Source organism: Odocoileus virginianus, chromosome 12 (genome assembly GCF_023699985.2).
Source record: "Odocoileus virginianus isolate 20LAN1187 ecotype Illinois chromosome 12, Ovbor_1.2, whole genome shotgun sequence".
Classification (NCBI taxonomy): domain Eukaryota; kingdom Metazoa; phylum Chordata; class Mammalia; order Artiodactyla; family Cervidae; genus Odocoileus; species Odocoileus virginianus.
The window spans coordinates 50,820,279-50,846,979 of record NC_069685.1 but is presented as its reverse complement, the minus strand read 5'-3'; the positions used below and the strand labels follow the sequence as shown (position 1 = coordinate 50,846,979).

Below are 26,701 nucleotides of genomic sequence, written 5' to 3'. Positions count from 1 at the left end.
CTCCAGTATTCTTTCCTGGAAAATTCCATGGACAGAGGAGCCTGGTGGGCTACAGTCCACAAGGTCGCAGAAAGTCAGACACGACTGAGAATTATATTGGCCAGGGTTTCTAGTTCTAAACAACAGAGTCCACTCAGCCAAGTTCAAGAATATTGTCTAGAAAAGCAGATCTATAGAGGCAGGGTATAGGTTAGTGTTTGCCTGTATCCAGTGGGTAGGAATGGGGAGTGACTGCAAATGGGAATGAGGGATCTTATTGGGGTAATGAAATATTCCAAAACTGAATTGTGATGATGGTTGTTCATCTTGCAAATTTACTAAAAAATCATTGAAATATATGCTTAAAATGGGTGACTTTTATGATATAATAAATTATACCTCTGTTAGATCACAATAAACTGTTGAAAATCCTGAAAGAGATGGGAATACCAGACCACCTGACCTGCCTCTTGAGAAACCTGTATGCAGGTCAGGAAGCAACAGCTAGAACTGGACATGGAACAACAGACTGGTTCCAAATAGGAAAAGGAGTACGTCAAGGCTGTATATTGTCACCCTGCTTATTTAACTTATATGCAGAGTACATCATGAGAAATGCTGGACTGGAAGAAGCACAAGCTGGAATCAAGATTGCAGGGAGAAATATCAATAACTTCAGATATGCAGATGACACCACCCTTATGGCACAAAGTGAAGAACTAAAGAGCCTCTTGATGAAAGTAAAAGATATGAGTGAAACAGCTGGCTTAAAGCTCAACATTTGGAAAACTAAGATCATGGCATCCAGGCCCGTCACTTCATGGCAAATAGATGGGGAAACAGTGGAAACAGTGACTGACTTTATTTTTCTGGTCTCCAAAATCACTGCAGATGGTGATTGTAGCCATGAAATTAAAAGACGCTTACTCCTTGGAAAGAAAGTTATGACCAACCTAGAGAGCATATTAAAAAAAACAGTGACATTACTTTGTCAACAAAGATCCATCTAGTCAAGGCTGTGGTTTTTCCAGTAGTCATGTATGGATGTGAGAGTTGGACTATAAAGAAAGCTGAGTGCAAAAGAATTGATGCTTTTGAAGACTGATGTTGGTGAAGACTCTTAAGAGTCCCTTGGACTGCAAGAAGATCCAACCAGTCCATCCTAAAGGAGATCAGTCCTGGGTGTTCATTGGAAGGACTGATGTTGAAGCTGAAACTCCAATACTTTGGCCACCTGATGCGAAGAACTGACTCATCTGAAAAGACCCTGATGCTGGGAAAGATTGAGGGCAGGAGGAGAAGGGGACAACAGAAGATGAGATAGTTGGATGGCATCACTGACTCAATGGACATGAGTTTGGGTGAACTCCAGGAGTCAGTGATGGACAGGGAGGCCTGGCATGCTGCAGTTCATGGGGTTGCAGAGTTAGACATGACTGAGAGACTGAACTGAAAGTTGTTTAAAAAATAAAAGAAGAAGATTTTAAAAGGACATTAGGTAGTTCACACAGTCTCTTGGTGGACCAAAAACCAGGCTTGCTGAAACAGTGCACAGCTAGGAACAACACCCAGAGAACAGGGACAATTCCAGAGAAAGACTCTGCCAGCCACTGCCGAACCACAGGTAGAAATTCATGCCAATAGTGTTTGAGTGCCAGAATCTTAGTCACTGCCATGCCCTAGTGAACTCAATGCCTGGGGCCACATCTCCTATAAGAGGCTGAATAATGACCCCAAAGCTATCATGTCCTAATCTCCAGAATTTATAACTGTTAGCCTGTTTAGGGAAAAGGTCTTTATAGATGTGATTAAGTTAAGGATTTTGAGATGGTGAGATTATCCTGAATTAGGTAGGCCCTACATGCCATTATATGTGTTCTTATAACAGAGAGACAGAGGGACTTCCCTGGTGGTCCACTGGTTGAGGGTCCACCCGCAAATGCAGGGGACACAGGTTTGATCCCTGATTCAGGAAGTTGCTGCGGGGCAACTAAGCCTGTGAGCCGCAACTACTGAGACTGTGCTCTAGGGCCCTTGAGCCACAGCTCCTGTGAACCCCTCATGTCCTAGAGCCTGTGCTCTGCAACAAGAGAAGCCATTGCCTTGAGAAGCCCATGGACTGCAACTAGAGAGTAACCCCCACTCTTTGCAACAAAGCCCGTGTGCAGCAAAGAAGACTCAGCGCAGCCAAAAATCCAAAAATTTTTTAAATTAGGAATTTAAAAAAAGAGAGAGAGAGGAGATTTCATGCACACATATATACACACATACAGGAGAAAGGTTCATGAAGGTGAAGCGGAGAGTCAGGGATGCAGGCCTTGAAGACTGGTGTGATGTGACTACAAGCCAAGGAACACAGGCCACCCCCAGAAACTGGAAGAAGCAAAAATGTCTTCTCTTCTAGAGCCTCTGGAGGGAGCATGGCCCTGCTGACCTCTCAGCTTTAACCTAGTGATACTGATTTTAGGTATCTCCAGAACTTGGAGAAAATAAATTGTTGTTTTATGTTACCAAGTTTGTGGTTGGATTGTTCCAGCAGGGAAGGAAGTTAACAGCTGAGAACAAGTGGAGGCCCACATACTGCTTATTTAAACATTTGAAAGTCATAACAGACTTTCTGGGGATTCCCTTGTGTGTTCTTTATTTTTGCTTTTTCCTTGCTGCTTTTAATATTTTTTCTTTGTATTTAATTTTTGATAGTTTGATTGATATGTGTCTTGGCATATTCTTCTTGGGTTCATCCCTTATGGGACTCTCTGTGCTTCCTGGACTTGATTGACTATTTCCTCTCCCATGTTAGGGAAGTTTTTGACTATATACTCTTCAAATATTTTCTCAAGTCCTTTCTCTTTCTCTTCTTCTTCTGGGACCCCTATAATTTGAATGTGGTGCGTTGAATGTTGTCCCAGAGGTCTCTGAGACTATCGTCAATTCTTTTTTTCTTTTTTCTTTATTCTGTTTCGTGACAGTTACTTCCACCATTCTATCTTCCAGCTCACTCAGCTATTCTTCTGTCTCCTTTATTTTGCAATCGATTCCTTCTAGTGTATTTTAAAAGATATTTATTTGCTTTTGACTGCACTGGGTCTTATTGCTGCTTGGGGGCCTTCTCTAGTTGTGGTAAGCTAGTTGCTAGTTACACTCTGTAGTTGCCATGTGCAGGCTTCTCATTGCAGTGGCTTCTCTTGTTGCTCTAGGGCTCTAGGGTGCACTGGCATCTGTAGTTGTGGTGTGTAGACTCAGTAGTTGTGGCACCGAGCCTCTAGAGTGCAGGCATCAGTACTTGTGGCCCACAGGTTTAGATGCCCTGTGGCATGTGAGATCTTCCTGGACCAGGGGTTGAATCCATGTCTCCTGCATTGGCAGGCAGATTCTTAACCACTGGACCACCAGGGAAGTCCCCAAGCCTTTAAAAATAGGGAATTTCCTTTGGCTGGTCCCAGAAGACAGGTCAGAGATTTGAGGCATGAAAACATTGTGCCATCACTGGCTTGAAGATAGAGGGGAGCCACACGATAAAAAAAAGCAAGTGGTCTCTAAGATCTGAGAGTGGCCCCTGGGTAGCAGAGCTCTGAGTCCCATGATGGCATGGAGTTGAATTCTACCAACAGGGAGAATGAACTTGGAAGTGAATTTTCCCCCAGGTCCCAAAGTGAGAACTCAGCACAGCATAACACTTTGATTTCAACCTTGTGAGAGCCTGAGCAGAGAACCCAGCCATGCCAGGTCCAAACTACTGACCTACAGAACTGTGAGCTAAGAAGTGGCAGTATTTTAGGTGAGTTCGTAGTAATTTGTTATGTAGCAATAGAAAACTAATACAGTCCCACAGGCTCCTTACTCCATAGGGAAGCTCGCAGCTAGCGGAGGGCCAGGGTGGGATCTCTAAACATGGGGTCCAGGAAGTGGCACCTATGGTGTCAGTCAAGGCTGGTATCAGCCCCATACATTCCTTCAGATGAATTCTGCTCATGCTCACCACCTCATGTTATTTCCTGTGTATCAAAGCATTGTTACATGTTGCCTATGTTTGAAAAGCTTGGGTCTCATGCCTGTGTCCTAGCTGCAAGGGAGGCTGGGAAATTAAGTTGTGACATACAGTCAAGAGGTGGAACCCATTACCTGGGAATTTCCCAGTAGTTATGCTGTTCAAATTGTGGTTACACATTATGATGACCAATTCTGTAGGGTTATTTACAAGGATCAAACAGGCTAATACATGTCATAAGCTAAGAACAGAATCTGGCTCATGCTAAGCACTCATTAGTTTTCAATAGGTATTGCCATATTGAAAGTAGAATGCTTTCTCTAAAATGAAATTATGAACCCTCAGTATGAACTCTGAATCTATAAAACCCTTGATGTTTCCTTTATGGTTGGAATTTTTCATAATAAAATGTTGAGAGTGGGATAGGAAAGACTCTTCTTCCTTTCTCAGTGTTCTTAGGATGAAGTTCAAGCCTGTACCCAGTTAGATTCCTGCTGGCTTCTCTAGTTCCACTTCTCTGGCATTTTGCACACCAGTCAGTTGACATGTGTAGTACTGTAAATAATCTATGTAATCTGGTCCTTGCTCTTCCCAGCATGGTGCTCAAAACCCAGGGGGGCTGGGAGATTTCTACTCTGGTGGGAAGCGGGGCTTGAGTGTGGTGGCCAGAAGCTTGTCAGTACATGATAGCTGGTCTACAGAGAAGCCTCTGCCATTCTGCGCTGAAATGAAAAAACCAGGACAAGCTCTTCATAAAGTGAAAATCATTCACTTAAAAAGATCATCTTTTTTTTTTAAGACTGTGCTTCTAGCTTTTTTAATGTTTAGGTTTAGACATTAGTGAAGGGAAGCTAAAATATGGTAGTAGTTGAGGTGTTTTAATAGTTTGACATAGTTAACAATGCTGCGTTAGTTGGCAACCTAGCCTCTTCTTGGTCTTTTATGTTGATAAAAGGCATCATCATCCACCAAGAAACCTAGAGTCATCTTCGCCTTCTAGAAAATCTGTCAGTTCCACCTCTAAAACATAGCCCATTTGCTCACTTCTCTCCAGCTGCACTGCCCCATTCTAGTCCAAGTCACCACCTTCTCTCCTCTGGGTGGCTCCAACAGCCTTCTTTCTGGTCCCATCCCTGCCCCTTTTGCCCCCCAACAATCTATAGTCTGCACAGTGGCCTGACAGTGCTTTTAAAAGCGTGAATCACATGGTTTCACTGCCTTGTGTAAAACTTTTTAGTGGCTTCCCATGGCACTGAGAAACAAATCCCAACCCTGGCCCCTGCCTACCTCTGTCCTCAGCTCCTGCTCCTTCCTTCTCACTCACCAGGTTCTGGAACACACTGACCTTTTGACTGTTCCTCTTTTTTGCTTCCATTCATTTGTGTTTGCTGGTCTCTTGGCCTCATATATAAGGTGGCTCAATTCTTCTCCTGGAGGGAGTCTCCTCCTGAAGTGGGTCTTCCCTGGGCCTTCCCGTCTCTGTCGCATCACCTAGGGGCCCAGGGTGGGTTGAGAACATGGCAAATATCTTCATGTTTCTGTTGCCCTCAAGTGGCAGGGGCCATGCCTGAGTTGGATTTGCCCCTCTCTGGCCTCTGGTGACTCTTTCTGCCTGTGCAGTGGACTCACTTCCATTCAACAGGAGGAATCCCAGCCACACAAGTGTGTGGTCACCCTCCGGAAATGGGCAGCCACCCAGGAGCTACATTTAATGATTGCAAACTAGCACAACAGCACCATCTCCATGGTGACAGACAGCCTGAGGCTGTGCAGGACAATGTTGCCTTTGCTATTGGCCTGGGCGGAGGCTAACTTGAGGAGAAGAAGCAGTTGTGAGTGGAGTTTGTTCTCCCATTTCTCTCTCAACCTTCCCTGCTTTTCTGTATTTATTGGAAAAGCTTTTGAGAGGACTAGTCTCCAGTGAAGAGGGAAATCTTCCCAAGAAAACACCAATATCTTTTACTTCTCAGCTTTAAATCTTCCTATGGCTTCTCAACTCATTCAGAATAAAATCCAAAGAACTCAGAGTGGCCTTCAAGGACCTGAATGATCTGTCCTCCCATCTCCACCCAGGTTACCTCTCCTTCAATACGTTTCACTCTGCTTCTACCGCTCTGACCTCCTTGCTTTTCCATGAATCCCTGATCAAGTCCTCACCTCAGGGCCTTTGCACTTCCTATTCCCTCCATCAGAAACACTCTTCTTCCAGATATTTCATGACTTGCTCCCTTTCTTTGGGCAGATCTCAGCCCATATGCCCATTCTCTGTCCTCTTCCCCAATTTATTGTTCTTCATAGCACTTAACACCATCAGACATTTTATTATGTTTCTGCATTTTCCTATCATGTCTCTTTCCTCCATTAGAATATAATGCAGTGAGTTGCCAGAACTTTGTTTCAGTGACTTGTTATTAATATACTCTCTAGTGCCATTAAACAACAGTGTCTGACTCATAGTAGATACTCTGAAATTTGGGGAATGGGGACTTTTCTGGTGGTCCAGTGGCTAGGACTCTGTGCTCCAAATGCAGGGGGCCCAGGTTCAATCCCTGCTTGGGGAACTAGATCCCACATGCTGCAACTGAGAGTTTGCATGCCACAAGTAAAGATCCCGCATGCCACATAAATAAAAATACAAAATAAAATAATAACATTGGGGGAATGAATAAACAATGGAGAAAGACAAAGTGATGGGATGCTCATCCCAGCCTCCATCCTCATCCTTCACTTGCCCTGGTCAACTCAGAAAGACAAAGAAGAGCCTGGTGAAAAGGAAGAATGATTGGCTAAATGTTGAGGAGACCCAGTGTCTGGGCTTTCAAAATCTGACAGATAACTACTTTAGCAGTATGGTTTGTGGGTTAAGAATATTTGTTTTGGATTGAAATGTGGCTCAGACAGTAAAACATCTACCTACAGTGCAGGAGACCCGGGTTCAATCCCTGGATTTGGAAGATCTCCTGGAGAAGGAAATGGCAACCCACTCCAGTATTCTTGCCTGGAAAATCCCATGAACAGAGAAGCCTGGTAGGCTACAGTCCATGGGGTCGCAAAGAGTCGGACACGACTAAGTGACTTCACTCATTCACTTTCTAACTGGATGACTTTTTATAATGTAACTCCATCTTTCATAGTTTTCATTTCCTTATCTGTGAAATAATGAAGAGAATACTTAAGTCCCAGCACATCAAATGAGATGATATAAATAAAGCTAACAGTAGAAAGCAGTTATCTTTATTGTCATTCAGGTGTTTGAATCTCAGTTTTCCTGGAGTGTAGTCATCATTATCCCATTCTTCCCATCTCATTGAGGCCAGAAGATGAAACAGAGTATGTCTTGGAAAACTAGGAGCTGATTCTCAGAGGCACTTTCTGTTGAGAATACCAATCCCCCAACCTTGACAATAATTTGGGGCAGAGTCTCCACAGCCCAGGTACGGGGTTGAGACAAGCCAGGGATAGACCTGTAGCCTTCAGAAGTCCCTGGAATTCCTGGCTTTTGGAAGGACCTGTAGTGGCTATTTGGTTTTTGTCTGTCTCTTCCTTCCACCCACTTTTCCTACTTCCTCTGGCAGCAGAATTCTTCTTTTCTAAGAGCCACAGGACATGGTTCAGCTCTGTGCCCTCTCCCTAATTCCTGCCACATGAGCCAGCACATGATCCAGGACTAACCAATTAGGTGACATCGTGCACCTGGCCACAGGATTGGTTCAGTGTCAGGAGGCTTCCTGTGTGCTGTTTTGGATCTGTCAGGAAACCTATGGCCCTTATTAATTCCTGAATATTCAGGAATTAAGAGGAGAGGCACACCTTTCCTCCTTTCCAAGGGGCTGAGGAATCCAGGCATTTCCTTTGTTAGTTTCTCATTATGGTGATGAGTCAATCACTGCAGATGGTGACTGCAGCCATAAAATTAAAAGACGCTTACTCCTTGGAAGGAAAGTTATGACCAACCTAGATAGCATATTAAAAAGCAGAGACATTACTTTGCCAACAACGGTCTGTCTGGTCAAGGTTATGGTTTTTCCAGTGGTCATGTATGGATGTGAGAATCGGACTGTGAAGAAAGCTGAGCGCCAAAAAATTGATGCTTTTGACCTGTGGTGTTGGAGAAGACTCTTGAGAGTCCCTTGGACTGCAGGGAGATCCAACCAGTCCATCCTAAAGGAGATCAGTCCTGGGTGTTCATTGGAAGGACTGATGCTGAAGCTGAAACTCCAATACTTTGGCTACCTGATAAGAGTTGACTCATTGGAAAAGACCCTGATGATGGGAGGGATCGGGGGCAGGAAGAGAAGGGGACGACAGAGGATGAGATGGCTGGATGGCATCACCAACTTGATGGGCATGAGTCTGAGTAAACTCCGGGAGTTTGTGATGGACAGGGAGGCCTGGCGTGCTGCGATTCATGGGGTCGCAAAGAGTCGGACACGACTGAGCGACTGAACTGAACTGAACTGAACCCTCTTCTCACTTTAATAGGGATCACTTTGTGTTTTGTAAGTCTGGAATTTTAATCTTTATCTTTGCTGAGAATAACGACTTTGTAAGACAGTATATATGCCCACACCATGTTGATTAAAACACCTTTGCTCCATCAGAGCTTTGGTCCCCATGTCTTTCTTTCTTTCTTTCCCTTCCTCTCTCTCTTTATCTCTCTATTTCTGGCTGATTCCCTGGAATGCAAAAGCCGGGAACCTGCGTAACCCAGGGAATATTAGCCTCTTTCCTTCTTTCACTCTATCATCATCGACTCTGGACCACCAGGTTCCGGTCCAATAAAGGACCAACAGTTCAGGGATGGATATTTAACTCAAGCTTGAAATGGCAACCCACTCCAATATTCTTGCCTGGAGAATCCCATGGATAGAGGAGCCTGGCAGGCTACAGCCCATGGGGTCCCAAAGAGTCGGACATGACTGAGCAACTTCAACCAGTCATGGCTTCCCTGGTGACGCAAGTGGTAAAGAACCTGTCTGCCAATGCAGGAGACATAAGAGATGCTGGTTGGATCCCTGGGTCGGGAAGATCCCCCGGAGTAGAAAATGGTAACCCACTCCAGTATTCTTGCCTGGAAAATTCCATGGACAGAGAAGCCTGGCGGGCTACAGTTCATAGGGTCACAAAGAGCTGGACATGACTGAAGCAACTTAGCATGGCACAGCACAACCAATCAGAGTCTTTTCTGTAAATTTTTTGTCAGAGCTATCAGAAAAGACTTGTTTGTTCCTCTGGGGTTGCTAAAAGGGGAGGATGTGGGGATATGAATGTGACATCTAGTTACATAGAGAGCCTATTCAAGAAATAGAGCCAAGATGTGGGGAGAGAAATATAAATGGGGAAAAAAAAATTGTGTGGAGAGAGACCCAGCCCCCACAGTTTCACAAAGCTTGAACTTTTCTAACCATCCATATGTGAGGACAGCTCCGTCTCTTCCACTGCCCAGTTACGTGAGAATAAATCCCCCATGTGGCTTGGCGGCTAACATGACTTAGGTTTCTGTCAGGTAGTAGCCAAACAATTCTGCCTAACACAGTCCTACTCAGTATCCTCTTCACGCACTCCCGGAGCCCTGGAATTTGGAGCTGCTCCATCTTGCCTGTAGCCACAGCCCTTGCCTTTGATTCTAAATCTGAACCCCGTTGTGAGGGACTATGAGATGCTGATCAGCCTCTTGTCTTATTTCCTCTATTCTGCCTTGTACCTCCCTGTCTTCTTTCATTATCCTGACTCTTTGCCTTTTCAGCCAGTGTAGACAGCCTCTGAACCCAGGACCCCATGACCAGAATGCTCCCCCTGTTGCTATATATATCGTGAGTATTACCTAAAGCTGTCCGGATTTCCGCATCTGGTCCACATTAGTCCTATTTGATGTCAACTACCTTCCCCCAGTCTTTGTGCATCGTGGGTCTACCCATTTCACAGATGGCCTAGCTGCAGTTATATCAACTTGAGGCCTCACAGTACATTGTAAGGCAGCATTTTCCAAGCTGTGTTCTATGGCAGGGGTCCCCAAACCCTGGGCTACTGACCCATACTTGCCGCGGCCTGTTGGGAAACGGGCCGCACAGCAAGAGATGAGCTGTGGGCCGTCGAAGGTAGTTTCATCTTCTGTTCTCCATTGCCCGCGTTACCACCCGAAACACAGCCCCCCACCGCGCACACCCACCCCCTATCTGTGGAAAAATGGTCTTTCACAAAGTGAGTTCCTGTGCCCAAAAAGGTTGGAGACCAGTGTTCTATGGGACTTCATTCAGTGAGATGTAAATAAATATACGGTTAACATAGAGGGGGGAGAAAGCAGAGCCGGAAATACTTTTTCTTCAGTTTTATATTTTAAAAATATAAACAGTGGAGAAGCATTTTATGTGGGGGTTATCTTGTAAAGTCAGCACTTAAGGTAAAAATTGTGCCTTGTTAAAGTTGTCTATGGTAAATCCTTGAATTGTCCACCGCTACTGCTGCTGCTGCTGAGTCACTTCAGTCGTGTCCAGCTCTGTGTGACCCTATGGACTACAGGCTCCTCTGTCCATGGGTTTCTCTAGGCAAGGGTATGGGAGTGGGTTGCCTTGCCCTCCTCCAGGTGATCTTCCCAACCCAGGGGTCAAACCTGGGTCTCCTGAATTTCAGGCAGATTCTTTACTGCTGAGCCACCCTAAATTGTCCACAAAGCATAGCAAACAGATCTTCCACCTCCCCATGAGTTCATCAGAGCCAATTTTCCCTTCAGCTCTGGAACAAATTGCTGTTTTTCCAGTTTTGCTCTAGGTGAAGGTGAAGGAGTTGGCTTATTTTAGGGGATGTTTTGGGTGGAAAACATTTACAGGTAGGGTGGCAAGATGCTCACTCTTATGAGAGGCATGCGGGAACAGAGACTGAGGGAACCCCATCACGAGCTTAGTCCCAGGCACCCAATTGTTGAATCATTGCACTGTTTAAATTTTGCTGTCTCCGCAGATGTATAGAACAGTCTTTTGGACTCTGTGGGAGAAGGCGAGGGTGGGATGATCTGAGAGAATAGCACTGAAACATGTATATTATCACGTGTGAAACAGATCGCCAGTCCAGGTTCGATGCATGAGACAGGGTGCTCAGGGCTGGTGCACTGGGATGACCCAGAGGGATGGGATGGGGAGGGAGGGTGGGGAACACATGTACACCCGTGGCTGATTCATGTGAATGTATGGCAAAACCACCACAATATTGTAAAGCAATTAGCCTCCAATTAAAATAAATAAATTTTAAAAAATTAAAAATAAATAAATAAATAAATTGTGCTCTCTCTCCATGCTCCTGTGGATCATGTAAGCTGAACTTGAGGGAATTAAATGCTCTTAAGATAAAATTCCACCATATGAAAGAAAAATATTTATCATTGTAAGGTGTTCTCATAATAATCTGTTCTTATATATACAATAATCTGCTTTTAAGACATTGCATGCTAGGCCCAAGAATACCGGGAGACCACATCACAGTGTGGAATTGTGACATGTGATCTATGTATCGACTCATAAGGGAGCATTTGCTAACTATGTTCTTTATTATCTGTTCAGTGATATCTGGTCTAAGTAATATGTTTTATTTTAGAATTTTAACATACATGCTTATTATTTATTGAATAGTAAACATATGACTCGAATAATGATCATCCTAGTAATATTCTTAAGAAGAACTGCTTTTCGGCCAGAACCACCATCTTCCAGTAATTCGCCAAAATGACCAACACAAAGGGAAAGAGGAGGGGCACCCGCTACGTGTTCTCTAGGCCTTTTAGAAAACATGGAGTTTAAAAAAAAAAGAAACATGGAGTTGTTCCTTTGGCCACATTCATGCGAATCTACAAGAAGGATGATATTGTAGATATCAAGGGAATGGGTACTGTTCAAAAAGGAATGCCCCACAAATGTTACCATGGCAAAACTGGGAGAGTCTACAATGTTACCCAGCATGCTGTTGGCATCATTGTAAACAAACAAATTAAGGGCAAGATTCTTGCCAAGAGAATTAATGTGTGTATTGAGCATATTAAGCACTCTAAGAGCCGAGATAGCTTTCTAAAACGTGTGAAGGAAAATGATCAGAAAAAGAAGGAAGTCAAAGAGAAAGGGACTTGGGTTCAGCTGAAGTGCCAGCCTGCTCCACGCAGAGAAGCACACTTTGTGAGGATCAATGGAAAGGAATCCGAACTGTTGGAACCCATTCCCTATGAATTCATGGCCTGAAGGGTGTAAAAATAAAGACCTGGACTGTACAAATGTTTCTCTTAATTGAGTAGAGGTGTTGTGTCCAAATTCAGTGGGTGATGTCTTTTCAAACTTAGTGTTTTTTCTTCTTTAAAGATGTAAGATAGTTTGTTGTTCAGTATGCTCCATTTTTTAATAAATTGACAGATATTTATAAAAAAAAAAAAAGAAGAAGAAGAACTAACACTTGGTAAGGCCTGGCCATATGTTGAGTATTTTTCACAGCTGTTTTACATTTTATTAATTCTTTTAACTCTCACAAATATTATTCCAATTTTACAGATGAGGAATCAAGGCTCAAAAAAGTGAAGGATTTTTGAATCCACATTTCCAGATCTCAAATTCAAGCTTGGGCATGGTTACTTTAAAAGTCAAAGGAGAGAGTGTTTATGAAAGTACCTATTATATTAAAAAAGATTATTTTTTAAAAAGAGCTATCATTTGTGAAGCTCTTACCCGACGCTAGGCATCAATAAGGGCTTGTTAGGCCTTTTCTAATTATCACAACAGAGCTATGAACAGATGCAGAACCTGAGGCTCTGAGAGGTTAAGTGACTTAGTCAAGGAAACTTAGCCAGGCTTATGAAATAAGTTGCTTTAACCTTTAACTGGTAAACTACACTGTCTCCTAATAGATTCAAGTTATCATCATCACCGCCATCATCACAGGGAGCAGGCAGGGGGGCCTTAGCCATTAGGGAATTATGAGTCAAAAATCACAATGAGGACTTCATTCGTGGTGCAGTGGATAAGATTCTGCCTGCCACTGCAGGGAACATGGTTCAATCACTAGTCTGGGAATATTCCACATGCCGCAGAGCAACTAAGCCAATGGGCCACAACTACTGAGCCCACGAGCCACAATTGCTGAAGCCCATGAGCCTGTGCTCTGCAACAATAGAAGCCAGTGCAGTAAGAAAGCCTGCATGCAGCAATGGAGACCCAGCACAACCAAAAATAAAATAAATTATTTTTAAAAATCACAATGAATTAATCACTCACTAGGATGCCTATACTCCAAAAGACAGACAATAGCAAGTAATAATGAGGGTGTGGGGAAAATGGAACATACGTTGTTGGTGGGAAAAGAAATGGTGCAGCCGCTGTGAAAAACAACTGAGTAGTTTCTCAAAAGGTTAAAAATAGAGTTTACCGAAGGATCCACCAGTTCCATTTATAGGTACATACCCAAGAAAACTGAAGACATGTTCATACACAAACATTCATAGCAGCACCATTCATCATAGCCTAAAACTGGAAACAACCCAGATTTCCACCCCACAGTGGTATATCCATATAATGAAGTATTACTCAGCCAAAAAAAGGAATGCAGTAGAGATACATGTTCCAGCATGGATGAACCTTGAAAACACGATGCTAAGTAGAAGCAGCCAGACACAGAGGATCACAGATTGCATGATTCCATTTATATGAAATATCCAGAATAGACAGATCCATAGAGACTGAAAATACAATAGTGGGTGCCTAGAGCTGCAGGGAAATAGGTGGATAAAAGTGATGGTTAAGGGATGTGGGGGTGGTTTTTTTGAAGTGATGAAAACATTCTGAAATTGATTATGGTGATGGTTGCACAACTCGGACTATAATAAGAACTACTGAATTGTACACTTTAAACGAGTGACTTGTTTGGTATGTGAATTATACCTCAATAAGATGTTTAAAAAAAAAAATCAAAGAAGGTCTTCTTGACACCTGGGAGGGCCTAAAGTGAATTTACAGGTCTGATCCTATTCCTCCCTGAAGTGGTGATGACTCACATGGATGACAGCCTTATACCAGGCGCACCCTGAATCCTTGATTCCTCTGCTGGAATCCAGGGTGTTGCCCTGCATTTTCCCACGTTCCCCAGGCATGCCCTGGCCCAGCTTGCCCCAGCAGGCCTGGGTTAGAACCCAAAGTGTCATACTCCCTTCCCGTGGCTTCTTCCTGCAGCCGACTGACACTGCTTCCTCCTGCCTGCTGCTTCCTCCCTCAACTCCCACTCCTCCCCAGCTGGCTGTCAGCCTCACATCTCAGATTTTAAAACCTCAAGGAATTCAGGATGTGCCCCAGAAGCTGAACCTTGAGGTTTTCTGTGCTGCCAGCCACTGCAGAGACTTAGGGTCATCCCCACATCCAACTTACCCAATGTAAGAAAAGAGCACCACGTGGAAGAACCATTTAATGGTGCCATAAGTCTTGCTTTGGATCCGGATGATTTTGTCTGTCTCATACTGGAAAACATCATTCCAGCTGCAGCAGGCTGTCATGGTGAGAGGCTCACTGTCCACTCAGGGCTGGACCAGGGCTCAACCCTCCCAGACCGGCCACAGCAGACCCGCCAGGACGAAGAGAGTGAAATGTCCGGATTCTTAGCAGAAGGCTTTAAGTTTGAGTTCCTCCAATGACGGCAGAGAGGGGGCGGGTCTTGGCAATTGCCCCAGGAGTGTCAGGAAATAAACAGGAGAAGCCAAGTGCTACGGATGCCCACGCCCCAGCCGGCCTCCCCCAGATGCCTGCACAAAGATGGTGTTCAAAGGAAGGGCATTTTAAGAATTCTGCCTTATCCCCTTTTCCCTTTCACTATTTTTTGGCTCATTTCAGCTGGGGTAAAGGGGCAACCCTTTAAATGTCAGGAGACCCACTGTGCTTTAAAGAACACAGATCTTTCCATTGCCTCAAGGCCCACTCAGAGACAGATTGGTTCATTTCTAGAAGCCTTTATTCAGCCTCAGATGTATGTGAACACTGGATGAATGAAGGTCTCCCCACTCCTTCCTCCCTCACATCTTCACAACACTCTGTTCTGTTTTGCTGGGGGCTGGGTTTGGGAGAGGACTTTATTTCTGTGGGGACTATTTCCTGCCAACCCTCTAGATCCACTTTCCACCCTGCTTTATGCCCTGGGAGGTCAACCCATGACCTACCCAGTCAGCCTAAAAGAAACAAACCTGCCATACAACAAAATTAGATTTATTAATCCGTTTGATGAAGGCATGTACATCATCAATCAAAGGGATGGAGTTCTCATCAGATTCTGGGAAAGGTGGAGTTTAGATAAAATTTAAATGAAAGCAAGTTTCCTAGGTGGCTCAGTAGTAAAGAATCTACCTGCCAATGCAGGAGCCACAGGGTTTGATTCCTGGATTTGGTAAGATCCCCTGGAGAAGGACATGGCAACCCACTCCAGCATTCTTGCCTGGAAAATCCCATGGACAGAGGAGCCTGGCGGGCTGTAGCCCGTGGGGTTGCAAAGAGTTCAACATGACTGAGCAACTGAGCGTGAGCATGCACAAGTTTTCACAGGCTCAGAGCAAAGCAGGTTTATATGAAACGGCCAACTTCAGATCTGGATTGCAAAATGGACCCAGGGCCCTGTTTCCTTGGAAGCAATAAAGCTAAGACAGTTGTCGACTGTTGTTTCCAGAAACCCTTTATCGGAAGTTCTGCACCTGAGCTGCAAATCGAGACTGCCTTTCTGTGTCAAGATGACTTAGGTTCCCCAGGCAAAACAGGAACTTTCATTCTTCTTTATTTTTTTTTAATATTTATTTATTTGGCTGTGTTGGGTCTCAGTTGCGGCACACAGGATCTTCGTTGCATCATGGAGGATCTTTCATTGCGGTGCATGGACTCTCTAACTGTGGTGCATGGGCTCTAGAGCACTCAGATTCACTCGCTTCAGCACCCAGGCTTAGTTGCCCTGAGGCATGTGGGATCTTTATTCCCCAGCCAGGGATCCTACCCAGGTCCCCTGCATTGCAAGGTGGATTCTAAACCTCTGGACCACCAGTGAAATCCCAGGAACATTTCATTCTTACTGATGTAATTTCAAATAGCAAAGTTTCTGATAGTCTGTGATTTTATTTTATTTTATTTTTTTGATAGTCTGTGATTTTAGAGGATGACATTTCTCAGTGAGTAACAAAGCAGCAGCCACTCACTCAAAGATGAGGAGTATTATTACCTTGTATGTGCTAAGTCACTTCAACAGACTGTAGCCCGCCAGGCTCCTCTGTCCATGGAATTCTCCAGGCAAGAATACTGGAGTGGGTTGCCATTTCCTTCTCCATTATCATCTTGTAGCTATACAGAAATGCTGTTTCTTGTTTCCTTTGCAGTGGAATTTATCCATTTCTGCTCTTCCTGCCTACTAAGTAGCCAGGCAGATTTTTACTTTTCCAATCTGAGTTGATTTTTACTTTCTCACCTGCTGTGTCAGGGACTCCCTTACCTCCCAGCTCCCAGTTCAGGAGGCAGGAGAACAGGAGGACAGTGAGGTTAGATATGTGTTTTCTTGACTTCTGTCCACCCAACTGCACATGGTAGGACTTCTGGGCACCACTCCCTCCTTCTCCCTTCAGGCTCAGATTTGGTTGCCAGCCCCAGGGGGCTCACCATCTCTTAATGGTTTTTCTGAACTCTGCCCACACTCTGTAAATGGTCCCATCGTTAGTTATCTTGCTGGAGTACACCATTGCTTTCCTGCCAGGGCTCTGAATAATACAGTTATCTTCATCTGTATGAAGAGGAGATCCACAGTAAAGCTTGACAGTTAGAGCACAGGTGCTGAGGGATGAGGGACTAATTGTCTAGCTTTTTAAAATTAATAATTTTTTTTTATTTGGCTATTCTTGGTCTTGGGCTTCCCTGATAACTCAGTTGGTAAAGAATCCACCTGCAATGCAGGAGACCCCAGTTCGATCCCTGCGTTGGGAAGATCCCCTAGAGAAGGGAAAGACTACCCACTCCAGTATTCAGGCATGGAGAATTCCATGGACTGTATAGTCCATGGGGTCGCAAAGAGTCGGACACGACTGAGCAACTTTCATTTTCACTTTCTTCAGTCTTAGTTATGGCATGTGGGATCTAATTCCCTGACCAGGGATCAAATCCAGGCCCCCTGCATTGGAAGTGTGGAGTCTTAGCCACTGGAACCTTGGACAGTGCTGCTTGTGCTGTTCTTTCATTCATTTCCAAGAGTACCCATCGCTAGTGATATAGTAATGAATAGGCAGATAACCCAAATTTCCATCAACAGATGAAAGTTTTTTTTAAATATGATCTATACAATGGAAGATTATTGAGCCATAAAAAGGAATTAAGCGCTGATACATGCTACAACATGGATGAATCTTATAAATATTATGCTAAGTGAGAGAAGCCAGACACAGGTTACATATTGTATGATTCTAAGACGTGTTCAGAATAGGCAAATTACTTCAGTATTGCCCTTATCCACCACCCAAAGACATCTGTATTTTTTCTAGAGTTTTTGCTGAACTGTTATGCTGATCCCTTGTACTCTTCCCTCTCTGCTTCCTCAGCCCTCTGTCCACTATTTCCCCACCACCAGCACTTTATGGATACTGTTTTTTATTTTATTTTATTTTGTTATTTTTTATAAAGGCATTTAGTTTATTTTTCAAAAAATATTTTTGCTAGAAGGTTTGAGTAATTTTACATGATCACAATCTTTAAATAAATATTTTCTGACCAAAAAGTACCATTTAAGTGGACAGCTTGTCTAGATCTGCTTTTGTTAACACCCAAATACAATTAGCATGTCTGATGGTATTCCCTAGATCTTCTTAAATTATCTACAGGCCAGGAGGCAGAACCTAGCACATAACAAAGTATGTGCTTTATAATTGCTGATTAGTTCAGTTTCATAGCAATTAAGCAGAGCAGGTAGTCAGTATATCTAATTCACACTATTAACACACTGGTTCTTGCCTGAAGGGTCTGATCCATGCAGAGCTCCCAGTTATTCCTTCTAACCCAGGAAGTAGTAACCACAGCTGCAGAGAAAGGGGACAGCTCTGCTTAGGCTAGTGCTGGCGATGTCTCAGGTCTATTCCTTTGTTTCAACTATGAATTCAAGGTGATCAGTATTAATTATATTCAATGATACATAGAAAATAAAAAGCAAAGCCAAAAAAAAAAAAGATTTGGGGACTGCTGGCAGCAAGCAGCTCCTGCTTCTCCCTTTCTTAAGAGAAGACTGGTTCTCTATGCGAGAACTAAAAGTGAAAGTGAAGTCGCTCAGTCGTGTCTGACTCTTTGAGACCCCATGGACAGTGGTCGTTCAGTCGTGTCTGACTCTTTGCGACCCCATGGACAGTAGCCTACCAGGCTTCTCCGTCCATGGGATTTTCCAGGCAAGAGTACTGGAGTGGGCTGCCGTTTCCTTCTCCATGGATACTGTTTTTTATAAACTTATCAATTCTCAGTTGCTAGATTTAGTGTATATATTGTATTTCTTATTTTCCTTGACCTCTTGGACACATTCAATACCATTGACCACTCTACTGCTTGGAGCAAACTCTTCCCTTGATTTCCACAACTCCCCTGGATCCCATCTTCTCCTAGATTCTCATTTTTACCTCTCTGTTTCCCTTATCTTCCTATGGCTCTCACTGTTGGTTCCTGTGAATTATGTGTCAGCATTTTAATATTTCTATCAGTCAGGAAAGGACAGGTTATGCTGCAATAGCAAGCAACCTCCCTAATCTCATGGTTTAAAACAATACCAGTTTTTTTTTTTTTCAATGACAGTTTATTTTTCATCCATGCAGTGACCATGGGGGGGTCACCCAGAAGGTTTTGCTCATTGTAGTCACCCAGAGACTAAGACTAATTGAACAACTAGTACCTCAAACTCTTGAATGAGCATTTAAATGCTCGCTTGACCCCATCCAACCACTTGGGAACCAGAAAATTCAGTCTCACTTTATATTCCTCATATGCCCAGAAACAGAAGCAGAAATATTTAGTGAACAGTATTGATAACTTTTGCATCTTCTCTCTGGAAATTTTAATTCACACATATTGTTTTAAGAATCATCAAAAGCTAAAAAAAGGGGCGGGGGGGAGGGTGAGAGGAGCAAATGTGTATATTATTTGTTTAACGCTGAGATATATAGCTAGAAACAGGTCCTACTGCCTAACTGGAGGAGAGGCAGTGCAAATTAAAAATGTAGGTTCCCTTATTCAAAAATGAAGTATTTCAAGATGGCATCTGCAGGGCATCAATCCAAGCTCAGATCTGTTCTAAGTCTAGGTTCCTATGTGACTGTACAGGTCTCATGTCCATGCAGTTGGCCGTATCTGAAATGATATATAAGATGGTCTCCAGGGAGAGAATTGGGTATTAGTCCTTGTCGAGAGACTTACCTATTACCTTTCTGTGAACTTTTCTCCACCCTATATATGCATTACCTTATCAAAAACAAAACAAAACCCTGACAGATTTTAAAAAGCTGTATCTCCAGACCAAACCTGCCTTTGGAATTCCACATCTGTAGTCTATGAAACTCCAGATCCAAATATCCCACAGATCCTTCAAATAACAACTTCAAAATGGGATACTTTCCCATGAAAAATAGAGCAAATAAGGATTAATGAGAGTGGAGACAGTAGAAATGGGCTACAGTGGTCTGTTGCCTTGTGAAGTAGGAGCTTAGGTCTTGAATGAAACGGAGGCTGGAGGGCTTGAGTGAATTTCTTAGTCAAGGGTGTTTGTGTGTGTTTCTGTTACAGAATCAGAAAATCAAATGACTTCCTTCAGAAAAAAAGGAAGGTTTGTTGTTGTTGCTGTTGTTGTTTCTAGGAAACACTGTTATCTCACAGAACTGAAATGCATAAAATGTGGCCCCAAATGGTGAGAACCCATCAGGAGAATAGGAAACAAAAATGTCCTGTGCTGAGGTTGCTCTTCCAATTTGTCTTAAGCTGTGATGTTCCCCCCTCTGCGTTTCTCTCTTTCTACCCATTGTGTCTCTCTAAACGCTGGCCATGTCTGCTTCTCAGAGGCTATCATGGTTAGAGGTCCACCATTCAAGTGAGCTTCCCTGATAGCTCAGTTGGTAAGGAATCCACCTGCAATGCAGGAGACCCCAGTTCGATTCCTGGGTTGGGAAGATCCGCTGGAGAAGGGATAGGCTACCCACTCAAGTACTCTTAGGTTTCCCAGGTGGCTCAGTTGGTAAAGAATCTGCCTGCAATGTGGGAGACTTGGGTTTGATTCCTGGGTTGGGAAGATCCCCTGGAGAAGGGAAACATTATCCACTCCAGTATTCTAGCCTGGAGATTTCCATGAACTGTATAGTCCATGGTGTTGCAAAGAGTCAGATACTACTGAGCGACTTCCACTTTCACATTCAAGTGAAAGCCCAGATCAGTGCCCAACTCCAGAATTCCAGGGGAGTGAATCTTAGGGTATTGGCTACCTTCCCTTCTTTCTTTGTGCCACTTCCTCACTCCCCCTCCTGGACTCACATCCCAAATAAGCTACTTTCACCCAGACCCTGTCTCAGGGTCTACTTTGGGAAAACCAGTATATTTCAGCCTTCTCTACTGTTGTTAAGGAGTCAGAAATTTATTCTGAGAGCAATAGGTCAATTTCTAAGCAACGCTGTGACATGATCTTGTTTTCACTTTAGTAAAATCACTCTGGCTGCACTGTGGAAAGTGGATAGAAGGGGCAAGAGTGGAGGCAGGCATTCGGCCCAGAGAGGGGGCATTGTGACAAAGACGGGGGCTGAGGACAGATCCCCAAAGAATCCAATACCGTGGAGATTCAGCAGAGGCATCAGGGAAGGAGAGGAAGACAAGGGCGTGTGTGCACGCTGAAGGCAAGGAGAGAGCAGTTCACAAAGAAGCCAGTGGCCATAGGAGATATTAAGAGCGATTATAATGCTGCAGGATTAAAGGGCACTAGTTAGGAGGCTTGACAGGTAAATTAATGGAACAGAATAGAGTCAAGTATTAAACACAGGATAGGCAGGAACTTAGTGTATGATAAAAGCATTTACAATCACAGTAGAAAGAAATTACTCAAAAATGTGATCTCAGAGCATTTGGCCAGCCATTTAGAGGAGGTCGGTGGTGGGAGAGGGATGCGGTTATTCTAACCTTTCATATTAAAAAAGATGTGCAGCTGTTTGAAATGTGATAGAATCATCAAAAGTGAACAGAATCGGCTACACAAAAGAGATCATCAAGCCACCATTCTGTTCATGTTGCACACATTTTGTGTTATGGTAGAAATGCAAAGATAATTGGCTGCTGTTTTGTTGTTTGAAATAACTCAGATGATAATTACACCACACCGGTAGCCGGCTGGTGCTTGGTTCTTTCTCCCACTCAAACTTTGCCCTAGTGTCAAGTCTAGCATGGATTTGCAGTGATAATAGATGATAAGATGATGATGCAAGCCTCTTACTCTCCTTCAGGAATGCAATGTTTTAGCCAAGATTCACTGTGGCTTCTTTCCTGGTAACTGGAGCTACTAAAAGCAGCACATCAAAATGATGTTTATTTCACCTTTATTTCTCCATGGCAGTTTCCTGTGAACATGCCTCTCTAACCCCCACTTCGTTCCTTCTTACCACCCAATTCATAATTCTCATAAGTTGGTCAAGAGTCTACTGCTCAGGGATGTCACAGAGTTAGGAGAAATCCTAGTGCCCTCTTATTCGAAAATGTTTTTCTTTGAGTTACACTAAGTTGGTGTTGTCTTAATATGGTGGTCAGGAGCCATGCATGGCTGTTTAAATTTAAATTAATTAAAATCGAATGAAATTTAAAATTCAGTTCCTCAATCTCACTTGCCATAATTCAAGTGCTCAACAGTCACATGTGACCAATGGCTGCCATATTGAAAATGTAGAACATTTCCACTACCGTAAGGTTTTATTGGACCACACTGCTGACTAATCTGTGAGATAGAGGAGAAGTTGATGTACAGTTGCAGGTAAATGAGGAAGGTCAGGGCGGTCCCAGTCAGATGGCATCTATTTTTTTGTGTGAAATAGGAGTCAGAGAGAAGAGGATGCGAGAGAATGGGAGGCAGAGCAGTAGGACGTTCTGTGAGTTAGAAGATTCAAAACAGTTGCTATGGTAACCAGAAGAAGAGAGCCAACGAGGAAAACAGGAATTCCAGGGTAGTATTGAGAATCAAAGACTATGAATGTCTTATTGCAACAGTCTACATTGACTAAAATTATGATAAAGGCCTGGGGGCCTTCCTACCTACAGGATTCACCTCCCACCTCCACACCCAGAGACCAACCAGTGCTTGCCAAGTGGCTCAGATAGTTTTAGAGTTTGTCATCATTGATATCTACTGCCTTTATTCTGGTCTTCGACATTTGTTCCAGAAACGTTGTGAGCAAAGCTACGTCTCTGCCTCTCCTTCCACCAAAGTCACCCTTCTCCTGGGGCTTGTATCCCTTGCTAGCCCCACAGTGCAGGGCAAGAAGCTTCTTATTTTCCCCCTAACTCAACCGGAGCCCTAAGAATGACTTGGTTCACTCAATTTATTCTGGGTGTAATTCCTATATCCTTCTCATGGGTGCTGGATTTCTTTTATCCCAAGATCTTCTCTCCAAGCCAAATACATCCAAGCCAAATACACATGCTTTTCTTGGGAGCTTTTAAAATTCATTTCCTAATCAAGAACTGGTCACTTCAGAGACTTCCCTGGTGGTCCAGCAGATGCTCCCAATGCGGGAGACCCAGGTTTGATCCCTGGTCAGGGCACTAGATCCCACATGCTGCAACTAAGCCCTGATGCAGCTAAGTAAATATATATATATATATATATATATATATATATATATATATATATAATTTAAGAGCTGGCCAATTCAGGTGATAACTGAGGTGTTCTGTAAACCTAAACACAGAGGATAGGGAAATGGTGGGGAAAACTGGCATTCTTCTAATGGTGGATGGGAGAGAGGTGTGTGGGGTTTCTTCAAGATCATGGGCCCATTGTTTTCTCCATCAGTCTTAGCAGGACAGGTATGAACACAGTACAGAAGGATATGTACATTGATCCAGGGCTAATCTTTTGCTGGGAGTTAAAAATTATGTCATTTAGGGTGATTTTTATGTGAAAGAAATAGAATGTTTGACTCAAACTGGCTTCATATGAAATAAATTATTATCTCATGTAATAGGGTATTGAGAGGGAAGACAAATTTTAGAGTAGGTTGATTTTGTGGCTTGGCAACATCATCAAGGTTCTTTCTACATCTCTGCCCTACGATCTTTGTTGCTGGGTTCATCCTCAGAAAGAAGGGGTTTCCCTGGTGGGTCAGACGATAATGAGTCTGCCTGAAATGTAGGAGACCCTGGTTCGATTCCTGGGTTGGGAATATTCAATGTCATCCCCTAGAGAAGGAGATGGAAACCCACTCCAGTATTCTTGCCCGGAGGATTCCAAGGACAGAAGAGCCTGGCTGGCTGTAGTCCATGGGTCACAAAGAGTTGGACACAACTAAGCGACTAATACTTTCACTTTTCAGAAAGAAAGATCGATTCTTTGTCTCTGTCATGGAAAAATCTTTTCCAGAGCCCTTATCCCCACCTTACTCTACCTTCTAGTAATAGAAGTTAGCCACATGCCTATTCCTTTACTGACGAGAGAGAGGAAATGACCATGAGCAGCTCGGACCGATCACCTGGGTTTAAGTAGATGTATGTATATAATCTTTGTGTATAACCTGAATTACTTTGCTGCACACCAGAAACTAACACATTATAAATCAACTATACTTCAGTTTTTTAAAAAAGAGTTTCATTCCTTTTAAAATGTGAATAACTCTGCCTCTCTCTTTGTTTATATTTTATTTATCCACTCACCCACCAGTGGACATTCAGGTTGTTTCCACCTGTTTACCTCTTGTGAAAAGTCTTGCTCTGAACATGGTTGTACAAATTTCTGCTCATGCCTCTATTTTCAGTTCTTCGGGGTATATGGCCAGAAGTGAAATTGCTAGATCATGATAACTGCTTGTTTAATTTTTTTAGAAACCAAGTTTTGTTTTTTTTTTTTTTTAACTTAACAGGATATCCACATGAAAGCTTCTCCTTTTTAACCCCAAAGTTGAATATTTCACTCTCAGGAGGGGAAATACTTCCCTCGTATCAGTGAGTTACCTTCTCTGTCATTAAAGCAGAGATAAAAACCAGTAATTCCGACAGGGCATTGTGTTACAGAGAATAGAGGGAAACACTGAATAAGGTTATGCTGCATAGATGGAAAGTTAGGACATGAAATGAAAAGTAGAAGTAGAGAGACAGAAGGAAAGCAGACAGAAGTTGAGTGTGGGACTGTGGCATGAAGATCCACCAGCTCTAAGGGTCCCTGGAGTGACCCTGAACAGAGAATTCTTCATTAATTTTGGAGTCCAAGAAGGCTGACCCATTTGCAACTGCTTGATTGTTTTTTTTTCCCATGAAATCCCATGTTACATATTTTTCTCTGATCACGTGCATAATAGTTGTGACTAAAAGAAAAACCTCTGTCTATCTCTATACTCACAACACTCCTGACACCAAATGTGTGGGTTTTCCACACCAATCAATTTTCCAAGTCTCTCTTGTCTCTCCCCAACTAGATGTCCTACAATTCAATTATGACTTTAACTACTTACAGTTAGCACAGGCCCCGCAGGTTAAGGAATCAGTCCCGCAAAGCTGTTCCTAGCTTCAGACACCAGTCACAAGTAGTGGGTCCCAGGTTTTGACTTGACTACAGACTGGGTTTCCTGTGACCCCTTCCCCGGGTTCAGTAATTTACTATAATGGCTCACAGAACTCAGAGAAACATGTTTACTGGTTGACTGTAAGGACTAAGAGACAAGAACAGTCAGGTGAAGAGGTACATAGGGCAAAGTCTGTCAGGGGCCCAAGTGCAGGAGCTTCTGTCCCCGTGGACTGGGGTGTGTCACTCTCTCAGCACGTGGATGTGTCCGCCAACCCAGAAGTTCTCCAAGCTCCGTAGTTTAGGTTTTTATGGAGGCTTCATCACATAGGCATGATGGGTTATTAACTCAATATCCCTCCCCTCTTCCTTTCCTGGAAGATGGGGGGTGGGACTGAAAGTTTCAAGCCTCTAATCATGGCTTGGTCTTTCTGGTGACCATCCCCTATCCTGAACCTATCCAGTAGCCCACCAAGAGTGGCCTCATTAGGACAAAAGATGTTCCTATCACCCAGGGAATTCCAAGAAATTTAGGAGCTCTGTGTCAGGAACCAGGAGCTGAGACCTAACATATATTTCTTATTATATCACAGTGACCCAGTGTGACTGAGTATTTATTCCTCACAATCAAACTAGCTTACTAAAATAGTCTCATTATCTTGGCCCCTGTCAAATTGACAGCATCTTCATGTCAAAGATGTTGACCTGCTTCCGCCCTTTCTGTGGAGTCACTGACGTGGCTTTCATCAGGGTAGTCTCTGTCCAACTCAAGAGCTCCAAGCCACATGAAGAAGCCAATGGAATGGATAGAAACTGGGATCAGGTCACCAGGCTGGGGCCAGACACATGGAGATGGTGACATGTTACAGAGCAGGTACAACAAACAGGGAGTGAGGGCCCTAGCTGAGAGTGGGCCAGGAGGCTGAGCTCTAGGAGGTTCCGTGAAGAAGAGCTGGGGAGATCACCCCAATTCTCTTCTGCTAAAAGAGGGAGAGGGTGTTGGGGGAATCCATGATTTGAAGATCTGTGAACCTCTCCCTGCCCATTTCATTGCTTTTATCAAAATGCTCACTGTCCACTTTATCCAGTCAAACTTAATTTCCCTTGTCTGTCTCTTTTTCATTCCCACCCCCATTTCTCTTATGCCTAAACAGCCTCCTACTTAGCATCTGCCTATCCAGGAGATTGCCTTCCTTTCAATTGCACCTACCACTTAGTTTCTCCAAATAAAGTTGAATAATAAAGTGAAAGTTGAATAACTATACTTCTTCTCCCAAAGCATACCTCTTCATCCCAAATGTCTCTGGGTTGCCATACATGATAAAAGATCTCTGGCTGACTGATTTTCCTTAAAGGAATTAACTTGAGATTACTCATTAAAAGTACCATGCCTGGTACATAGTAGTGTTTGGTGAATTGCAGCTGTTAATTAATAGTGATATGTTATTAATTATAGTAACAATAATAATAAGAGGATATAAGATCCTAGAAGACAAAGACAGTGGTTGCTCTTTGCCCAGGTTCAATAAGCCAATATTTAAAGATTTAATTTTAGCAGAGGTTATACATTTTTCTGCCATGCCTAACTTCTAGCTCAACCTGAAACCAGCAGCCCCTGCCCTTCATATCCCTAACCAGGGCTGACTGGATGAGGATGGGCAGCTGCCAAGCAGAGCCAGACCATTGGCTGGCCAGTGACCAATTGAGATCTCTCTATCAAGAGTATAAATTAGACTTCCCTGATGGTCCAGTGGTTAAGAATTCACCTGTCAATGCAGGGGGCACATGTTCAATCCCTGGGCCAGGATCCCACATGCTGGGGAGCAGCTAAGCCCATGCCCCACAACAAGTGAGCCCATGCTCTAGAGCCCATGCTCCACAACAAGAGAAGCTTGTCTACCACAGTGGAGAGTAGCCGCTGCTTGCTGCAACTAGAGAGAGCCTGTGCACAGCCACAAAGACCCAGCGCAACTAAAAATAAAGACACATTTTTAA

At 43.5% G+C, this 26,701-nt stretch overlaps 2 protein-coding genes and 1 pseudogene across 9 annotated transcripts in view; 2 read left to right on the top strand and 1 right to left on the bottom strand.

Annotated features, from left to right (window-relative positions):
- Positions 1-14,606, bottom strand: part of P2RX7 (purinergic receptor P2X 7) — a 59,603-nt gene extending 44,997 nt beyond the window's left edge. For 3 of the 5 annotated variants that reach the window (XM_070475207.1, XM_070475209.1, XM_070475211.1), the window contains exons 1-2: positions 14,356-14,490; positions 5,313-5,458 (exon numbers count right to left, since the gene is read on the bottom strand). In XM_070475207.1, the coding sequence (XP_070331308.1) occupies positions 5,313-5,458; positions 14,356-14,391 (182 nt within the window). In that variant the 5' untranslated portion in view covers positions 14,392-14,490. Of the gene's footprint in view, positions 1-5,312; positions 5,459-14,355 lie in introns of all 5 variants that reach the window. The other 2 variants (XM_070475208.1, XM_020882577.2) reach the window with 2 other exon arrangements.
- Positions 1-26,701, top strand: part of IFT81 (intraflagellar transport 81) — a 219,202-nt gene that overhangs the window by 69,494 nt on the left and 123,007 nt on the right. The gene's annotated exons all lie outside the window — the stretch shown is intronic.
- Positions 11,645-12,234, top strand: LOC110130512 (large ribosomal subunit protein eL21-like; annotated as a pseudogene).